Raw genomic sequence first — 16,981 nt, forward strand, 5'->3', positions numbered from 1 at the left:
GCCTGCTGCTGTCTAACTCTTGGCTCTCACAGTGGTGCCTACCTGTTTACAGTAGTTAAGTATTAATATTTTTATCGTGTTTATACCCGAGTACTACAAAGTTGTGAATGCTCCTTGTCAGGTCACCTGGGCATGTGACCGCGTGGGACTGTGACGAGAAGCTTGGTGACACTTCACCTGTAATGCGGTGTTGGCGCTTGTCACGATCTTGTGAGCGATGGCTGAGCAGCTCTTCTGGAGGAGCCTGGCTTAGTTCTCAGCACCGCGTGGCCCCTCACGGCGTGTGTAACTCCAGCTCAGGGATCAGTGCACTTTTCCTGGCCTCTCCCAACAGTGCATACATACAGTATACAAATGTATGCGGACACAACACTCACAACATAAAATATACATAAATCTTAAGAACTTTGGAAAAAATTGAGAATAGCAAGTGCCCTGCCCTTTAAGGGTTCCTTAAGCTGGCTGTTTTACTCCGGTTTTCTTTTCTGATTGCACCGTTTCTCTGTTAAACTCGCTGAAGCAAACGTTGCATTCCTGTGCAAGTGTGTAAGCGTGTAAGTGTCCTGTCCTCTGTGCCCACTGTGTGTCCAGCATCTTTGTGAGTAGACACTGGTTTTCCCCGATTTTTCTTGCATTTTTTAAAGTCAGAAACAACAAAAAATATAGTATCTTTCTAGTTTGGATTTAACTCTTTTTTCAAAAAATAAGTGACTTGGGACTCATACTCCCTTTCTCAGACAGCTAAGGCTGCATGTCCATCAGGGAGCACTTGGTGGCCTCGAGTGACCGCAGGGTGTCAGGCACCAGCGAAAGCCACCTGGCTTTGGGGTTTCAGTTGGGTGGAAGTGTCTGCAGGTCACTGTTTCTCTGCCGTCTGCTGTCTCCTGAGCAGAACTGTTGGTTGCCTTAAACTTTGTTCAGCCCGAGTCTTTGGCTCATTTTGCTTCAAGGGTGTGCCTTGAAATGGGGCCACTATAGAAACAGAACCCAACTCCTGGGACGCTTTCCCATGCCCCTCCTTTGCTTCCTTCCGGGACAGGTAGGTGGTGGTGGTGGTTCTCCTTTGGAAAAGAAGGTGTCCTATAAAATGCTGTTCTCTTGAGAAGCGTCCCTGGCGGCTCACGGGCCGTCTCTCGGGCGCGAAAGCAGATCGTGAAAGGTTAAATGCGCGCAGCGGCTTGTCCTGGTGGACCTGGGTGCGGGCTCTCCTGACATCTTCCTCCAGACACAATGTGTGTAACTTCAGGGCTGAGTGTGCTCCCGCCTCTCACATACCCCTCCCCAGTGCTGGAGCTTGAACTGAGGGCTTTAAGCGTGTCAGGGTGTGTACTCCGCTTTTGATGACCCGTTCCCATCGTGATGCAGAGCGGCCATTTTTCTCCCACTGTCATGGCGTCATCGGCCCGCCACGTGTGCCTGTGCACGCAAGCTCACCACCAAGAGCTTGGTTGGTTTACTTGTAGACGGCTCCCCCAGGCTGTGATTCCTGGCCGTACCCTTCAGCCTTCAGCCACTCCAGGCACCGTTGGCGTCATCGGCAGAAGCACAGATCACGTTGGGTGGGTTTTTTGTTTGTTTTTGTTTTGAAGTCTTAGATTTGGGTTTTAGTTTTCAAAAGCTGCTGGTCTGTGCTTATTTAAGATGATGCCTTGGAAGCAGATCTTCCCTAACCAGCATCCCTGAGTCTAAATAAACTCGAGTTGTCCGAGGAGCCTGCTATCCCTCGGAGGAAGATGCTCTTCAGACTTCCGCATTGAGTGTGATGAGAGTGTCTCAGTGCTCCCACACCACCATGTTCGAGGCCAGAGTGTGTCTGACTCCGCGCACCTCTCTGCCCCACTGGAAGCCTCAACAGCAGGTTGTCTTTAGCTGCAGTGCCCACTCCTGGGCGAGCTTGTGGTCAGGCTTGTGGGCAGTTCCTGGTTGCCCGCACAGGAGAAGGATGCTCCTCCTGGGTGTACTGACCGCTGGGTGATTTCCTTGTGACAGGAGTACATCAGGCGGCAGCTGGAGGAGGAGCAGCGGCACCTGGAGATCCTTCAGCAGCAGCTGCTCCAGGAGCAGGCCATGCTACTGGTAACGCCCCGCCTCTGTCCTGTTCCCTAGCCACAGGCCGGTTGTCCCTCCCCAAAGTTGGCCAGCCTACGGTGGCTGTCAAGGCTTTTTGGGCTTGCTGTGGTGGCCAGGTTCTGGAGAAGATCTACTCCTTTGTGGCCATGGCGCCAGGCGCAGTGTAAATTGGCCCGTGCTTATTTCCCTCTAGGAAGTTGACTCCTTGTTTGCTAGATTCCTGTCAGGCCTTAGGCAGAGCTTGGCACTCAGTGGATGGAAACGCTGAAGGTGTCAGGCGCACTGTAGGATTTGTGCTGAGTCTGTGTGTATGTTACACTGTATCTTATGTTGGCTTGAATTACAGTTAGCAAATGCTGTCACATTTTACACAGGTAACATGCTATTAAAACCCAGCCATTTTGCCTGGCTCTCACACAAGGGGAGGAAAACGCTGTTTAAAAAAAGACAGAAGTTGAGAAGGGCTCCAGAGGAGAGCTGAGCTCGCCACAGCCCCAGATTCAGTGTTGCCCTCTCCCTCTCCAAGGAGTGCCGCTGGCGGGAGATGGAGGAGCACCGGCAGGCAGAGAGGCTCCAGAGGCAGTTGCAACAAGAACAAGCATATCTCCTGTCTCTACAGCACGACCACAGGAGGCCGCAGCCGCAGCAGCAGCCGCCGCAGCCACAGCCGGACAGGAGCAAAGCCAGCTACCATGCTCCAGAGCCCAGGCCTCCTCACTACGACCCTGCTGACAGAGCGCGCGAGGTACCTGCTTTCACTTACTGCCTATATTCTGGTCCTGAGAGAGCTCTGGGACGTTCCCTCGTGACTGTTGAGCACTGTACCGTGAGCGCCAGGCTGGACCTTGGTGCCAGCCAGTGGCTCACCTCCGTTTTCCACACGGATGCCTCCGTTAGCAAGTATTAGAGGAATTGGAAAGGGAGCCACGCAGAAAGAATGCTTGGTGCCATATTCTCTAGCGAGTGAGTGGGAGAAATGTTGGTCTGGCCTAGAGCTCGTGTGAGGAGGAGGTAGGCTTTCACCGGATTTTTTACGGCTTAGTTGGTGCTTAGATCACCAGAGGGTGAGGGTAGCCAGCAGCCTCCTGCTCCCGTTCGGGCTTGGCAGAAGGGTGTGGCTGGCCTGCAGGTCCTTCCCGTGTGCTCACCTTCAGGGAGGAGAAGCAGGGAGCAGACATTAGAGTCACGGAGCAAACCTTAGCCCTGCTCCAGCACCACTGTCCAGCTCTGTCTCACAGCTGAAGAAAACAGATCTCTCCTGCTTGTCCTGCTTTTCCTCTCGTCTCTCCCCCCCCTACTGACATGGAGCGTGTCTTCTAACTCTCTGCTGCAGGTGGAAGATAGATTTAGAAAGACTAACCACAGCTCCCCCGAGGCCCAGTCTAAGCAGACAGGCAGAGGAGCGGAGCCGCCAGCGCCGTCCCGGTCAGAGTCTTTCTCCAGCGGCAACTCCGAGTCTGTGCACCCCGCCCTGCAGAGACCAGCGGAGCCCCAGGTAGCAGCCGCAGCCTTCGCTGTGCGGGGCGGCCCGGCGCCACACTTACCACCGCCACAGCTGGAAGAGAGGAGGGCTGGGGTCGGTCTTTTTAAGATTTTCCCTTCGACCCATTAGCGTGCTGCCAGGCAGCAATCTCATTTCCCCCTCCTTAACTCAATAGGGAAATCCCTCCTTCTTGCACAGATTTTTTGATTAGGCTTTTAGGAAGTTGATTTTACTGTGTAAGCGCATCAGAAGAGAGCCGGGGCCCTTTCTCCCACACTCTTTACAGTGGGTTGCTACCTTTGTGGTGCGCGGCTGAAGACCCTCAGAGGCCCCCCGTGCAGTTTCACACACGATTCTGCTTATTTGGCTGACTCAGTAGATTTTTCTATGGAAAGAAAAACTTAATCAGAGTCTCACCCGTGTCAAGATTGGAAACAGGTTATGGCCAATGGGTTGAATATTGATCTCCTGTAGGAGGTCAGGACAGAGGTTACAGCCTTTCCTTACTCTGCCTTGTCTGAGTGCTCGGGACAGAAGCTGCCGTGTTCTCTGGAAAGGAAAGTACAGGACAGGAAGGCTGAGCCTGCATCTCGGGCCCAAACACCGTTTCTGGCGCTCTCCCTCAAGAGGCTGCTCTGTAGTGCAGATGGCCTGAGACATACCCCTGAGCAACCTGTGCTTGGCACTGGTGTTTGCCCTGCACATTGTACTCACCCGAGAATTTGGGTGTGCTTTGCAGTCGCAAAGCCTCCTGGGTAGTCAGCGGCTGTGGCGCAGGGTTTAGACAGGCAGATCTGAGGCCCACTGTGTGAGGCGGGCATTGTGTAGTGCAGCAGAGAGCCTCAGAGAGTAAAAGAAGAAGACAGTAGCGTGAGAGAGATGCTGTGTAAGAGGCTGCCCTGCTCCTCAGCTCCGTGCTGCGCTTCTCCCGAGATGCACAGGAGCCATCTGTCCTGAAGCTGGACCCAGCCCAAGGGTAAACTGACCTGAGCAGCAGAGACCCCGGGAGCCCCTGGGTTAAGCTCCCACGCTATTGATGCGGGTTGGTTCAGAAGCCATCCTGCTCTTCCCCTCCCCTACCAGGAGCGCTCCAGGCCGAGTTCTTGAGGACACACCCATGTGGCTCCTAACGCTGAGTCCCTCTTACTGCTGTTGTGTGACACGTTCATTTCTGTTTTCACAGTGAATACTTAAAACGTTTCAGTAGTATGAGGCTGTACCAAAGCTAGGTTCTCTGGCTCCACTGTGAGCCACAGGGCCTGCGCACCATGGTGTAGCCGCCGGCAGGGACTGGTTCTGCCTGCAGAAGCCAGCAAGGGAGGCCTTGTGGGAGCTAGAGCTGCCACAGCTGTCCTGTTGGTTGTTCTGTGACAGCGACAGTGCTTGCTGAAGATACTGTGTAGATTTCTGAGTAGCTTTTAAAGCAGCTGGCATATAGTCACATTCTTGAATTCTGAGTTCTGGCTGCTCAGTCCAGGGTATCTTGGGACTGGACATTTTGCTAAAGAAGTTTTAATCCTACTTTTTTTCATAACTCATAGAAGTAGTATAAATTCACCTAGGTTTTGAACATTTTGAACATGGGAGGAAATTTTTAAAAAGCAGGTAAATTTGAGAAGTTGCTCTGCTACAGTCTTGGCATAGGAGGAGCGTGTGCATCATCACTGATGTGGCCTGCTCCCCGCCGCGTTCTCATTGGGGCTGGGGAGGTCGGCCGTGTGGCACTTTCCCGTCCTGCGGGTCCCGCCTCTCTCTGTGCGGACGCTCTCCTCTCGGGTCTGTAAGTGCTCCTGTTCACTGTTTCCTCTGAGTGTGCATTGTTCCTTCTCGCCTCTCCATCAGGGCGGAACCAGGCTCCGTGCTGGGCTCCGTGCCGGGCGCCGTGCCGCCCTGATTCACATCCACTCCTGCTCACTCCTGTTTGGGATGTAGTGCTGGCCAGAAAAGCTGGCTGTGCGCAGAAGGCATTGAATGTCGTGTGTTTTGTTCTCTTGTAAGGTCCAGTGGTCCCACCTGGCATCTCTCAAGAACAATGTTTCCCCTGTGTCGAGGTCCCATTCCTTCAGTGACCCTTCTCCTCCCAAATTCGCACACCACCATCTTCGTTCTCAGGACCCATGCCCGCCCTCCCGCAGTGAGGCGCTCAGTCAGAGCTCTGACTCTAAGTCAGAGGGACCCGACCCCACCCAAAAGGCGTGGTCTAGATCAGACACTGACGAGGTGCCTCCAAGGGTAAGGAGCAGACAGACAGCGCCCTGCTGTTTCTCTTTATTCCAACTGTTTGCTGTGATGATGGGAGCAGTGATGTCACAACAGAATCTCAAAGGCACTGTGGAGGGACAGTGTCCCATACCTACACGGTCACCCTCACCCAGTGTCGATTAGATTTTTATTGTTACCTGTTTTTAAACGTAATTCAGTAAGAAACATTTAAGGGAAAAGTTACAAGCAACATGCTTCCTAAAATAAATAGAATTGTAAATTTATCTGGAAGCTATCCATCATTGTGTATAACGTCAAGGACTTCAGAAAAAAATCTTACGAGGAAAAAATGAACAAGAAAACTTTTTTAAAAAAAATTTTAAAGCTGTTTCTTAGTAAATAGCACAAGGAGATTAAAAGGCACATTTTAGTATATTTTTCCCCTCCACCTGGAATTTGCTTCCTCTGAATATTTTCTTGCTCCTTTGCCAGTCTTTGCTTTCTGCTAATCTGTTTAAGGACCATTGTTTGATCTCTTTGAGCTTATTTGCTTGACTCTCACATCATCTCAGCAAAGTGCTGTTGTGTGTTCCCTGCGGCTTCAGTGCAAACGTCACAGCAGCGTGGCAGGACTATAGAGATGTCCAGGCTGTGGACAGGAGCAGGGGGGCCGGGGTTGACGGTCGGTTTGTCCGCCTAAGGAGGACTGTGTTCGAGTGTGTGTGCAGAGGACAGCACTGTTCATCCCGGTCAGTCCTAACTGCTGTTCCCTGCCTGCAGGTTCCCGTGAGAACAACGTCCCGCTCCCCCGTCCTGTCCCGTCGGGATTCCCCACTGCAGGGCAGTGGACAGCAGAATAGCCAAGCAGGACAGAGAAACTCTACCAGGTACGGGAAAAGTGACAGGAAGAAGTGTGCTCTGCGTGGCCGTCTCGTAGAGAGCCAGCCTCTGTCTGTGTTTATGAATGTGCCCCTTTCAACACCGAGGTTCTAGACAGAAGACACGATCTGTTTCGCATAGGCGTGCGCACACACACACACACACGCACGCAGCAGCAGCAGCAGCAGCAGCAAATTGATCAGTAGTGAAAAGGTTTGAATCCTGGTGTGTGCTGTAGCAGTTATAAAATGAAAGTACTTTTGTCTGTGAAACAGAGGAGGGAGGATTGGGAACAGGCCCTGAGAAACTTGTGATTTGAGAGTTTTTCAGTCTGAAGGAAATGGTGAGGGTTTGGACTGGTGTGAAAGAATCATGACGAAGTCAGTGTTACACAGCAGTGTGCAGTGGTCTCTAAGCTGGCCGATGGCGTCCTGGCCGAGGGTCAGGGGCTGTGGCTGACGCGGTTGGCGGTATGAATTCAACCTAATTAAAATGAAATAAAATTAACACGTCACCTCCTTGGTGGTTACAGCCATGTTTCCAGGGCTCAGTCACGTGGTTAGTTCGAGGCTCTGACGTTTGCTCACGTGGCGTGTGCTGCATGTTTAGCTTCCTGAAAAGCATAGTCTCTCGCCGTTGCCCTGAGATGAGCACTGTCAAGCGTTCGGTCGTCACTGACCCGCTGTGTGGGCAACTTGGTGCAGTTACGGTGGCCAGCTTGATGATGACCCAGGGCCTGCAGGCAAGGGCGCCGCTGTCCTCCCTTGACGGTGTCCAGCGCATGGACCCGAGCATAGGTGCGCTGTGGTCTGACCTCGGCAGGGAAGCCTCCCAGCTCTGCTTCCTCAGCTCAAACGGATGCGCCATGGGCATTCAGAGCCATGGAATGATGGTGAGTGAGGTCAGCCTAGAGACACAGCATTTTCTGGGTAATTATTTCTAACCAGAACTCTCTAGACAGGATGGAAATATTTGTAGTTGTGAACAGCCACATAGCCTTTCCTGTGAAACACGGATTTCACATGCTTTCGAAGGAAGATACCACCTAACGCCTTCCAGTTTCGGATGTCCAGATGCTGAGCCTTCACAGTGTGCGGTGCACTGTGCATTAACTACTGTCTGCAGGCCTCTCTCCTCCCCGACGTCCACATCACACACCTGTTTATGCCACACTGCAGTGGGCTGACACTGTTCGTCCTCTTTTCTAACAGCAGTATTGAGCCCCGGCTCCTGTGGGAGAGAGTGGAAAAGCTGGTCCCTCGGCCAGGCAGCGGCAGCTCCTCAGGGTCCAGCAACTCAGGATCCCAGCCCGGCTCCCATCCTGGCTCCCAGAGCGGCTCCGGTGAACGCTTCAGAGTGAGATGTAGGCTGCCTCTCCTGCACACTCTCTGTGGGAACAGACATGGCTGTAGTGAGCAGTTAGGATAGCTCATGTGTGAGACCGGAGCTGGCATGTCACAAAGTGGTGTTTTGACGTAGATGGCTGAGGGTGACTTTACTCGGAAAGCTGGATTTCCAGGGCAGCAGAGGCCTAAATGCCTGAGCTGGGATTTGAACACCTCGATTTCGGTTTGAGGTCTGCTGCCTGTGCCCCAGGCGGTGTGCTCTGTTGATGACAGGAGTTGGAACTCCCTTTAGTTCCTCTCAGCACGTGGGAACGCACAGTAGGTAGATGTGGAATTTTAAGTGAGACTTCACAAAGGCTGCCATGTCCCCCGCTTTTGCCTGGAGTTCAGACTCCTTGGGGACCTTGCTATGGGTGGGGTCAACGGAAGTCAGAAGGGGGAAACGGGAAGCTTCGGTAGCGGGGGGGGGTGGGGGTGCGTGCAGGACAGCTTATGACACGCGTGTATCCATGTGTTTCTGCCTTTTCTGTCTCTTCTGAACCTGACAGCGTCATCCAAGTCTGAAGGCTCGCCGTCCCAGCGCCTTGAAAATGTAGCCAAAAAGCCTGAAGAGAAAAAAGAAGTATTCCGACCCCTCAAGCCTGCTGTAAGGACTGTAAAATCAGCTGGTGCCATTTTAAGCCTGAGTGGAACCTCTGTGTTCAGAGTAGGCTTACAGGGCTGGGGTATGTGGCTGCCTGTGGGAGGGCACGCTCAGTCTCTAGGAAGAAGAAGAGAAGGAGGCTGAGACTCCCGCAGTGTTTATGGGGAAGCATGTCCTGTGCCAGGCTGCCCTTGCGGGTGTTCCTGAGACATCTTAACTTCTGATGTTCTTAGTAGGGCCGCTTTTGTTGTCTGCTTCAGCCTTACAAGTAGTGTTCAGTGAGCATTACAGAGAAGAACAGAAGAAAATGTAGTTTTATTTGAATAACATTCTTTGAGGAAGCAAGCACCTTATAGTAATACTAGTTAGGAGCTACAAGCCCCAACACACACACACACACACACACACACACACAAACACACACAGTTACTGCTTGACATTGGCCATCCTTGATGAGTTTGGCATTTACAGTATGTTTTCAGGATACATTTTTATAAATCGGCCTCTCGAAGCCTCCTGTTGCTGGAATGCTTTTGGTCTCTGGAATGGTGGCTGCTGCCCCTGCCTCCCTGCCCCTACTGTACTGGCTAGTCACGTGACTGTGGGTGGGTGTGGAATTTTCAGCCTGTTGCTGTTGTAGATTCCGGCTTTAACTGATTTCTGGACTTCTCCCCCCCTCCTGCTGCCTGCTCCCTCTCTCGTCACCGATGATGGCCTCTTCTCTGCCTTGGTGAAACCGCGCCCCGCAGGGTGAAGTGGTAAGCCCAGCCTCTGACAGGCCCAGCTGCTTCCGCAGCACTCTCTCTGCCTTCCAGCTCTGCTCAGACGTGAACTCTGCCTTCAGCTTGCCTTCTTACTATTTTCTAGCCTTACAAGCTCAACTTTAGTGATAGTCAGCTATTGAAGCAGATATTCGTTGTTTCAGACTTAGCTCTGCTGAACAGCTGTTTTACAGCTGTTGCTTTGCCAGAAGTTGACAGAACATTGTGGGTTCAAACTCGCTCCCTGATAACTCAGAGGCCCAGGGTCAGAGATTAAAAACATTCTTAACCGCGTGAAAGAAGAGAACTAAGTAGAAAGGGAGAAACCGTTATCTGTTGGTTTTTAATTTTTTAGATTTATTTACTGTGTGTACAGTGTTGTGCGTGCTCACCAGAAGAGGGCACCAGGTCTCACTACAGACGCTTGGGAGCCGCCCTGTGGGTGCTGGGAATTGGACTCCGGACCTCTGGAAGGGCAGCCCGTGCTCTTAACCGCTGAGCCGTCTCTCCAGCCTGTATAGATGGTTTTTAAATACTGTTGTTTTTAAATAAAACTCCCAAGTAGAGCAGCGCATTTGGACTTAACACGTAAATGGGAGGAGTGAGCTGTCATAACTGAGTAGACTTAGCAGGTTGATAAGAATCTTAAAGTGTCTCAGAAGAGTAGCGAAAAGTGAAGCCCGTCTGCAGTAAGTCCCTCTCACATCCACGCTCACTGGCCGTGTTCTTGGGAGCGTGGGTAGGTGTGGAGGAAGGCCAGTGGTCGTCCCCATGGCACGTGTAACGGGCTTTCCTACTGCACATGTCCCTGACCTAGGCAGGCGCCAGCTGCGCGTAGGCCGGTGAGGGTGGCTGTGTGCAGCAGTCTGCTGTCCTGCAGGCTTGGGCGCTTCGTGGAATGTGTTACCTGAGGTCTGTGCAGCCAGGGGACAGTGCCCCGAATGCCTTCCTGAGGAGAAAGGCCGCAGTCACGCCTTCACTGCAGAGCCTAGGCTGTGCTGTGGGATTAGAATTTTCTCTGCCTCTTTCTTCCTGTTGAAAACCATGCACACCCCTTCATATGGATGTCAGGCTCCGCAGAGCCCCCTTCTGTCTGACGAGGACCTGGCTGCCTACTGGCTGTGCCTGGAAAGCGCGTCACCTGTTTGTCCCCACTATCCGTCTTCCCTAACCCTCCATCCTGTGTCCTGTGTCCCCACTGTCCTCCTCACTAACCCTCCATCCTGTGTCCTGTGTCTCCACTGTCTTCCTCACTAACCCTCCATCCTGTGTCCTGTCACCTGTGTCCCCACTGTCCTCCTCACTAACCCTCCATCCTGTGTCCCCACTGTCCTCCTCACTAACCCTCCATCCTGTGTCCTGTCACCTGTGTCCCCACTGTCCTCCTCACTAACCCTCCCATCCTGTGTCCTGTCACCTGTGTCCCCACTCTCCTCCTCACTAACCCTCCATCCTGTCGCCTGTGTCCCCACTCTCCTCCTCACTAACCCTCCATCCTTTGTCCTGTCACCTGTGTCCCCACTCTCCTCCTCACTAACCCTCCATCCTGTGTCCTGTGTCCTGTGTCCCCACTCTCCTCCTCACTAACCCTCTCCCATCCTGTGTCTAGGACTTGACTGCGTTGGCCAAAGAGCTCCGGGCGGTGGAGGACGTGCGGCCACCGCACAAAGTGACCGACTACTCGTCCTCCAGTGAGGAGTCTGGGACCACGGACGAGGAGGAGGAGGACGGGGAGCAGGAGGGCGCCGAGGACTCCACCTCAGGCCCGGAGGACACCCGAGCAGCGTCAGTGCCCGCTGTGCTAGCACACGCGCCCTCCCCCTGAGCCCACTGTCCGCTGCACAAGTCTCATGTAGCTTTCGTGGACTCGGTGGCACATAGCTTTCACACGCGCGCGCACACACACACACACACACACACACACACACACACACGTGTGCACACGTCACTGCCTCCCCACAAAACCTCCGAAGTTTTCTTTTATGGGAACAGTGAAGGGGAAGTTAGTTAGAAATAAGTGCCCGTTCTAACGTTCTGCCTGAACGTGAGCTTCGAGGAGCCCGGAGTGGGGAGAAAGCCAGGCTCCTGCTGCCCTGTGCCCGGTGCTTCTGCTCATCTGTCAGCCGAGAAGGTCACGTGGCTCGGCCCACAGCCTTGACTGGTGGGCGTTGTCTCTTCAGGTCGTCTCTGAATCTGAGCAACGGTGAAACAGAATCTGTGAAAACCATGATCGTTCATGATGACCTGGAGAGTGAGCCGGCCATGACCCCGTCCAAGGAGGGCACGCTGATCGTCCGCCAGGTACCCGTGTCTCTCCTTCCTTGTGTTAGGCTGAGCTTCTCCTGTGTCATTAACCCACTTGCTCATTCACTCACTCATGCTATCTCTACATCACCATCTGTGTTCACGTTAACACGGCTCTCAGGGTAGCGCGTCCTGGGCTAGGGAGGTCGTGTGTGCTGCATGCCTCCAAGGTGGCCGCTAGCCGGCACCCTACACTCCGCCCCTGCATGCCTGTGGCAGCCTTCATCCAAGCACCATGCTGAGTCTCCCGGTCTGTGTTGGAGTGCTAGAGAAGCCCCATGGTGTCCCTGAGTGAAGGCGACGCTCATGGGGTGCATCGAGAGGCTGAGCAGGCCTCCCGGGGGCCACAACGACCACCTCTGTCTGTGATGCAAGGTGGACTCTGTCTGCGTGACAGAATTGTCTGTTCACTCGTAGCTTAGGTTTCTCATTGAAGTCGCACAGGCCTTCTCAGGCTCTGGGGTTCCGCCCCCTGTGGCTTTCAGGCCACAGCAGTGTATTTGGATGGAAGCAGGGAGAGCGAGGGCCAGCCAGGCTGCAGAGCGAGCACAGGGCACTTGCTGGAAGTAGCTTAGACATACTCGCAGAGGAGGCAAGGGCAAGCTCTTCCCCAGATGGTCTGCTGCAAATGCTGCCTACCCTGGGTGGTCCCCAGTGAGCTGCTTTAGTTCAGTCGGCTCTTATTGGGCGTTTGGCAAGGGAGTTGGAGCAGTTCTGGCTAATTGCCTTGGATTTTCCTTGGTAACTTAACACAGGTTGAGAAGTCCCACCGCACCTTGACCAAAGCAGTTATCTCTAGGGCTGTCACAACGTCAGCAGCGCTTGAGCGAGACCAGTGTGCCTGTTTTTTCTACAGAGTACAGTTGATCAAAAGCGTGCCAGCCATCATGAGAGCAATGGCTTTGCGGGGCGCATTCACCTCTTGCCAGATCTCTTACAGCAAAGCCATTCCTCCTCCACCTCCTCCACCTCCTCCTCCCCATCCTCCAGCCAGCCGACACCCACCATGTCCCCACAGACACCCCAGGACAAGCTCACTGCTAATGAGGTATGTCGCACACCACAGCTGGCCGCTTTCCTGGGTTAGACCAGCACTGCCTAGGAGCTAGTTTGCGAAGACACCCTTCCCAGAAACCCTGTCCCCTTCCCTCCTCCCTGCTTCTCTGTCATCCGCCCTTCCAATCCCTAGTAACATGTTCAGCTCTGCATACAGATCCTAACCTTAGCTGGATTGAGCCCCCAAACTTGCCAGTTCACTGTTTACTTTTTCTAGATAAAGTAGAGTTGCATGGCTTGCTTTACTGTTTATTTTTTAAGTAAATAAAATGATTGCTGTGTTTTCAGATCCATTACATATTTGGCATGAACTCCTTGTAGTCATCTGTGGAATTTGCCTCTTTGTTCTTTTTTATCCAGTATATAAAACACAGGGGAATGTGGCTGCGTAGATTTGGCCTTACCCACACAAACTCCTTGTCTTGTGTGAGACTCTCCTACAGATAGGCATTGATTGATTTTGGTTACTGATTTTCATGTGTTTATTTTGGGGAGGGGCTGGTTGTTGGTTGGCAACTTTGGTTTTCACCGACCCTTTTATAGGGATCTTTTCTTGGCATGTACATGCACTCAGGGTTTAAGAGGTCAGGTGCTTCGGGGAAGGACCTAGGACAAGGATGCTTAGCAAGGACACGAGCCTCAGCTAGCTTTTAAAGTCTTGTGGAGGAAGTCCCGTGAGTTCGTGGCATGCGATGGTGCTCAGTCTGGGTGCCGGGTGGGTGAGTCTTCGTTCTTTGACTAGATCATGCCCAAGCGTGGTGACAGAGCCCACCGTGAACACCTGAATTATACAAGGTCCTTGATTTCGCAGGCGTGGGGCCTTAACAAGGCCGTTTGCGTGACAGTCGAGAACGGTCCAAGCAGACCTGTAGTTTCCTCCAGTCTGGTCAAGGTCACGCTTAACACTGCTGGACAGCAGCAGTGCTTCGGCTCCCTCGTTGGAAAATGCCAGCAGCGTTGTCCGGCCTCAGATCGGCCATCGTTTGGCCTGGCCACTAACCGATGGGCAGGGCAAGAAGCCCGAGATGGCAGATGTGTCAGAGGGGAAAGCTTAGGATGGCATGGGCAGTGGGGCACGGCGACTTTCAGGTACCCTCACCCCCAGAGGAAGTGATAGAGGAAAAGGCACTTGATCAGATGTGCTGTGTCCCGGAGGTCTGTGCTTGCACCTCTTGTTCAAATCTCACATGCGTTCCATCTTACCCTAACCTGTAACCTACTAAACTGGCAAGTTTTTCTGTTTGGTTTTAATCATCATTACATTTCCACTTAACAACTCGTTTCACTCCCTCTGTGAGCTTGTTTGTTGGTTTGTTTCAGTTTTTGGTTTTAAGTTACATTAGTCATACCAGTGCTCCGAAGCGCTCAGAGGTCATGCCTGCTGTTGTTTGTGTGTTTACTAATGCTCCCTGTTGTCTGGTGCGGACAGAAGGGTGATGCACCGTTCAGCAACCTTAGCCAAGCCTTCTGTAGCGTTCTGCAAGAGGCTCAGTGTCAAACACGTAGCAAAAAAAGCGTTTGCCCATAGTCTGTCACCGTAGACGCTGGGTCACACTGACCGTGTGTCCCAGTGGGTGGGAGGTCATAACGACGTTGTCCATCACAGTGGACAGTAGATCACACCAGTAGTCGCTCACGGTAGAGCACAGCACCTTTCCTGTGCACGGCAGACAGTGGCTCTCTCGCTAATTGCCATAGTAGACAGTAGGCTGCTCCTTCATTAGTTTTTAGTGTAAGAAATAAATTCATAAAGTAATGAATGGATACTAAGAATTTTTAAGTTTTAAAAACTTTAAATTTTTTAAGAACTCCGTTTGAGAGTTTCCACTTCCTGTAGAGTCTGGTCAGGGAGCGGGGCTCCTGTGAGGTTGCGGCATCCCTGCCCCAGGCGTGCGCCCCAGGAAGAGGGTCGACACTCGAGAGGTCTGCTGGGCCTTTGGGAGCAATGCAGAAGAGCGGGTTGGGGAATGGTGCTGTGTATAAGTGGATGGAAATAGTCTTTAATGTTCACCTTTTGAATGTCTCTCATATTAATGAAATTGAAATTTACATTTCAGACTCAGTCCGCTAGTAGCACACTCCAGAAACACAAATCTTCCTCCTCCTTTACACCTTTTATAGACCCCAGGTTACTACAGATTTCTCCATCTGGTGGGACGACAGTTACCTCCGTGGGTAAGTACTGCCGCAGCCAGGACAGCAGCAGCAGACAGGCCTGGTCCCTGGCGCAGCTCCCGAGGGCCAGGGCCGTAGGCAGGGTAGCTCCTGACGCAGACCTCGCTAGGAAGCCCATCCCACCCCCATTGCCCGCTCAGCAGCAAGCCTCATGCTCAGTGTCCTTTTCCATGTCATATCGCTCCGAGGCCTTCTCTTTGAGGAAGTATCAGTTGCAGCACGTGAATGTTTATCTGGGCACACTGGGGGGCGAGGCAGTGAGCAGTGTGAGCCGACGGTAACGCCCCAAACACTCTGTTTCAGTGGGCTTTTCCTGCGATGGAATGAGGCCAGAAGCCATAAGGCAAGACCCTACTCGGAAAGGCTCAGTGGTCAATGTGAACCCCACCAACACTAGGCCACAGAGTGATACCCCCGAGATCCGTAAATACAAGAAGAGGTTTAACTCGGAGATACTGTGTGCTGCCTTATGGGGTAGGTATCTCTGAAGACTGGTGTCGCCATTGGGAACATCCCTTCCTGTTTGATTCCTGCACCTGCAGCTCTGCTGACCCACGCTTGCTGCTGCGGTCATTTCAGCAGTAGGACGTTGGGAAGAATGGACCATCCCCGTTTCTCCACAGAGAGTTGAACAGTGAGAGGATGCGACATGAGAACGGTGTTTCAGTGTGTGCACCTTTTGCTGGGACGTGGCCAGTTTGCAGATGAGGTGCTCACGAGCAGCCACAGGGGGACTGGCAGCCTGCCTGCGCTTACATGTGTGTTTGCGGAGCCATAGCAGCGCTGCTGTGCGCTCACGTCGGCCTCCTCAAAGTCAGCTCTCTGCCAGCCCCACCCGCCCTTGCCTGGCATCTAGGCCCACAGTCTGTCCTGCTGTTAGCATGTCCTGCTTCTGCCCAGCACAGTCCCTTCCTTCCTTGACCCTGTGCATGCGGATGGTGACGTCTCGGGTTTCCCAGGTTTGCTTCTTGAGCAGCTGGGCCACTGCGTCACCTGCAGTAGGTAGTAATTTGCCCATCCTCCTTCCCACATCTCAGACTTCCGTGCTCCTTCTCTCCATTTCGGGAGAGACAACCCAGATTGACGCAGGGCTCGGCTTTCATCTTGAGACCTGTACAGTGCCCCAGCTCCTGTTCGTGCCCACTGGGCCCCCCCTTCCCTCTGCCAGGCTCCTGAGCTCCTGTCCAGCCCTCCACCGAGGTCTCTTGAAGAGCCGCCCACACTCACAGCAGTCCCACCTGCGTCCTTGGGGTCAGGATTCTTGCCTTTGACATGACTGCTCTAAAGCTCATGCAGTATGGACTTTGGTGTTAACTCTAAATCAGCAGTTTTCAACCTATAGATCATGGCCCCTTTGGGGGTTAGAGGACCCTTTAGCAGGGGTCTCGACCAAAGACCATCAGAAGACGGATATTTACATCACAATTCATAACAGTAGCAAAATAAAAAGTATGACGCAACAAAAAATTATTTTGTGGTTGGGGGTCACCAAAACTTGAGGAGCTGTATTAAAGCTGTATTACAGCATTAGGAAGGTTGAGACCCGCTGGTCTAGATAAAGCTAAAATGGAATGTTTCAGGGATTGTGGGCACCGTACCACAGGAGCCGGCACAGAGGTATGCCTGGCACACTGCTGTCGCTCAGCAGGGGCCGGCTGCTCAGAGAGTAGACTGTCGTTTGTTCGGATTGGGAGATTTTACGGTGGTTGTCTGTGTTATATTGTATCATTAGCTGTAGAGATTGTGGGAAATGTGTAGTTGTGCTCGAGTTGGTAATAAATGCCTGGCAAAGGGCATCATTTTATCCAGAAAAGTTACTCTTGCGCATAGTCTCAGGATCGTGCTGTTCCTCCAGTGTCCCAGCAGCCAGTGGGCCGTTTTCTGTGCCTTCCTCTGTGAGCACTGTTGCTGTGTTGCTTTCTCGCTGTGGTCAGATGCCGGCAAGCAGCGGCGTGGAGGACAGGTTGTGTGGCTCGTGGTGTGAGTTCTGTGCCGCTTGGTGAAGTGCTGCTCGTCTGCCCCAGCTGCGAGCCAGTGTGTGTGTGGCTGCCCCAGCTGCGAG

General features: G+C 52.9%; 1 protein-coding gene across 22 annotated transcripts in view; it reads left to right on the plus strand.

The window, feature by feature from the left end:
• The window catches only part of Map4k4 (mitogen-activated protein kinase kinase kinase kinase 4), a 120,536-nt gene that overhangs the window by 94,989 nt on the left and 8,566 nt on the right, over nucleotides 1-16,981 (plus strand). Inside the window, exons 14-25 of one of the 22 annotated variants that reach the window (XM_055607403.1) lie at nucleotides 1,990-2,076; nucleotides 2,597-2,815; nucleotides 3,404-3,565; nucleotides 5,552-5,785; nucleotides 6,536-6,642; nucleotides 7,846-7,997; nucleotides 8,529-8,626; nucleotides 10,994-11,169; nucleotides 11,565-11,685; nucleotides 12,545-12,736; nucleotides 14,802-14,919; nucleotides 15,223-15,393. In XM_055607403.1, coding sequence (XP_055463378.1) covers nucleotides 1,990-2,076; nucleotides 2,597-2,815; nucleotides 3,404-3,565; nucleotides 5,552-5,785; nucleotides 6,536-6,642; nucleotides 7,846-7,997; nucleotides 8,529-8,626; nucleotides 10,994-11,169; nucleotides 11,565-11,685; nucleotides 12,545-12,736; nucleotides 14,802-14,919; nucleotides 15,223-15,393 — 1,837 coding nt within the window. The remainder of the gene's footprint in view (nucleotides 1-1,989; nucleotides 2,077-2,596; nucleotides 2,816-3,403; nucleotides 3,566-5,551; nucleotides 5,786-6,535; nucleotides 6,643-7,845; nucleotides 7,998-8,528; nucleotides 8,627-10,993; nucleotides 11,170-11,564; nucleotides 11,686-12,544; nucleotides 12,737-14,801; nucleotides 14,920-15,222; nucleotides 15,394-16,981) is intronic. The other 21 variants (XM_055607411.1, XM_055607415.1, XM_055607420.1 and 18 more) reach the window with 21 other exon arrangements.

This window comes from Psammomys obesus, unplaced genomic scaffold (assembly GCF_907164565.1).
Source record: "Psammomys obesus unplaced genomic scaffold, mPsaObe1.curated_primary_1811, whole genome shotgun sequence".
Classification (NCBI taxonomy): Eukaryota; Metazoa; Chordata; class Mammalia; order Rodentia; family Muridae; genus Psammomys; species Psammomys obesus.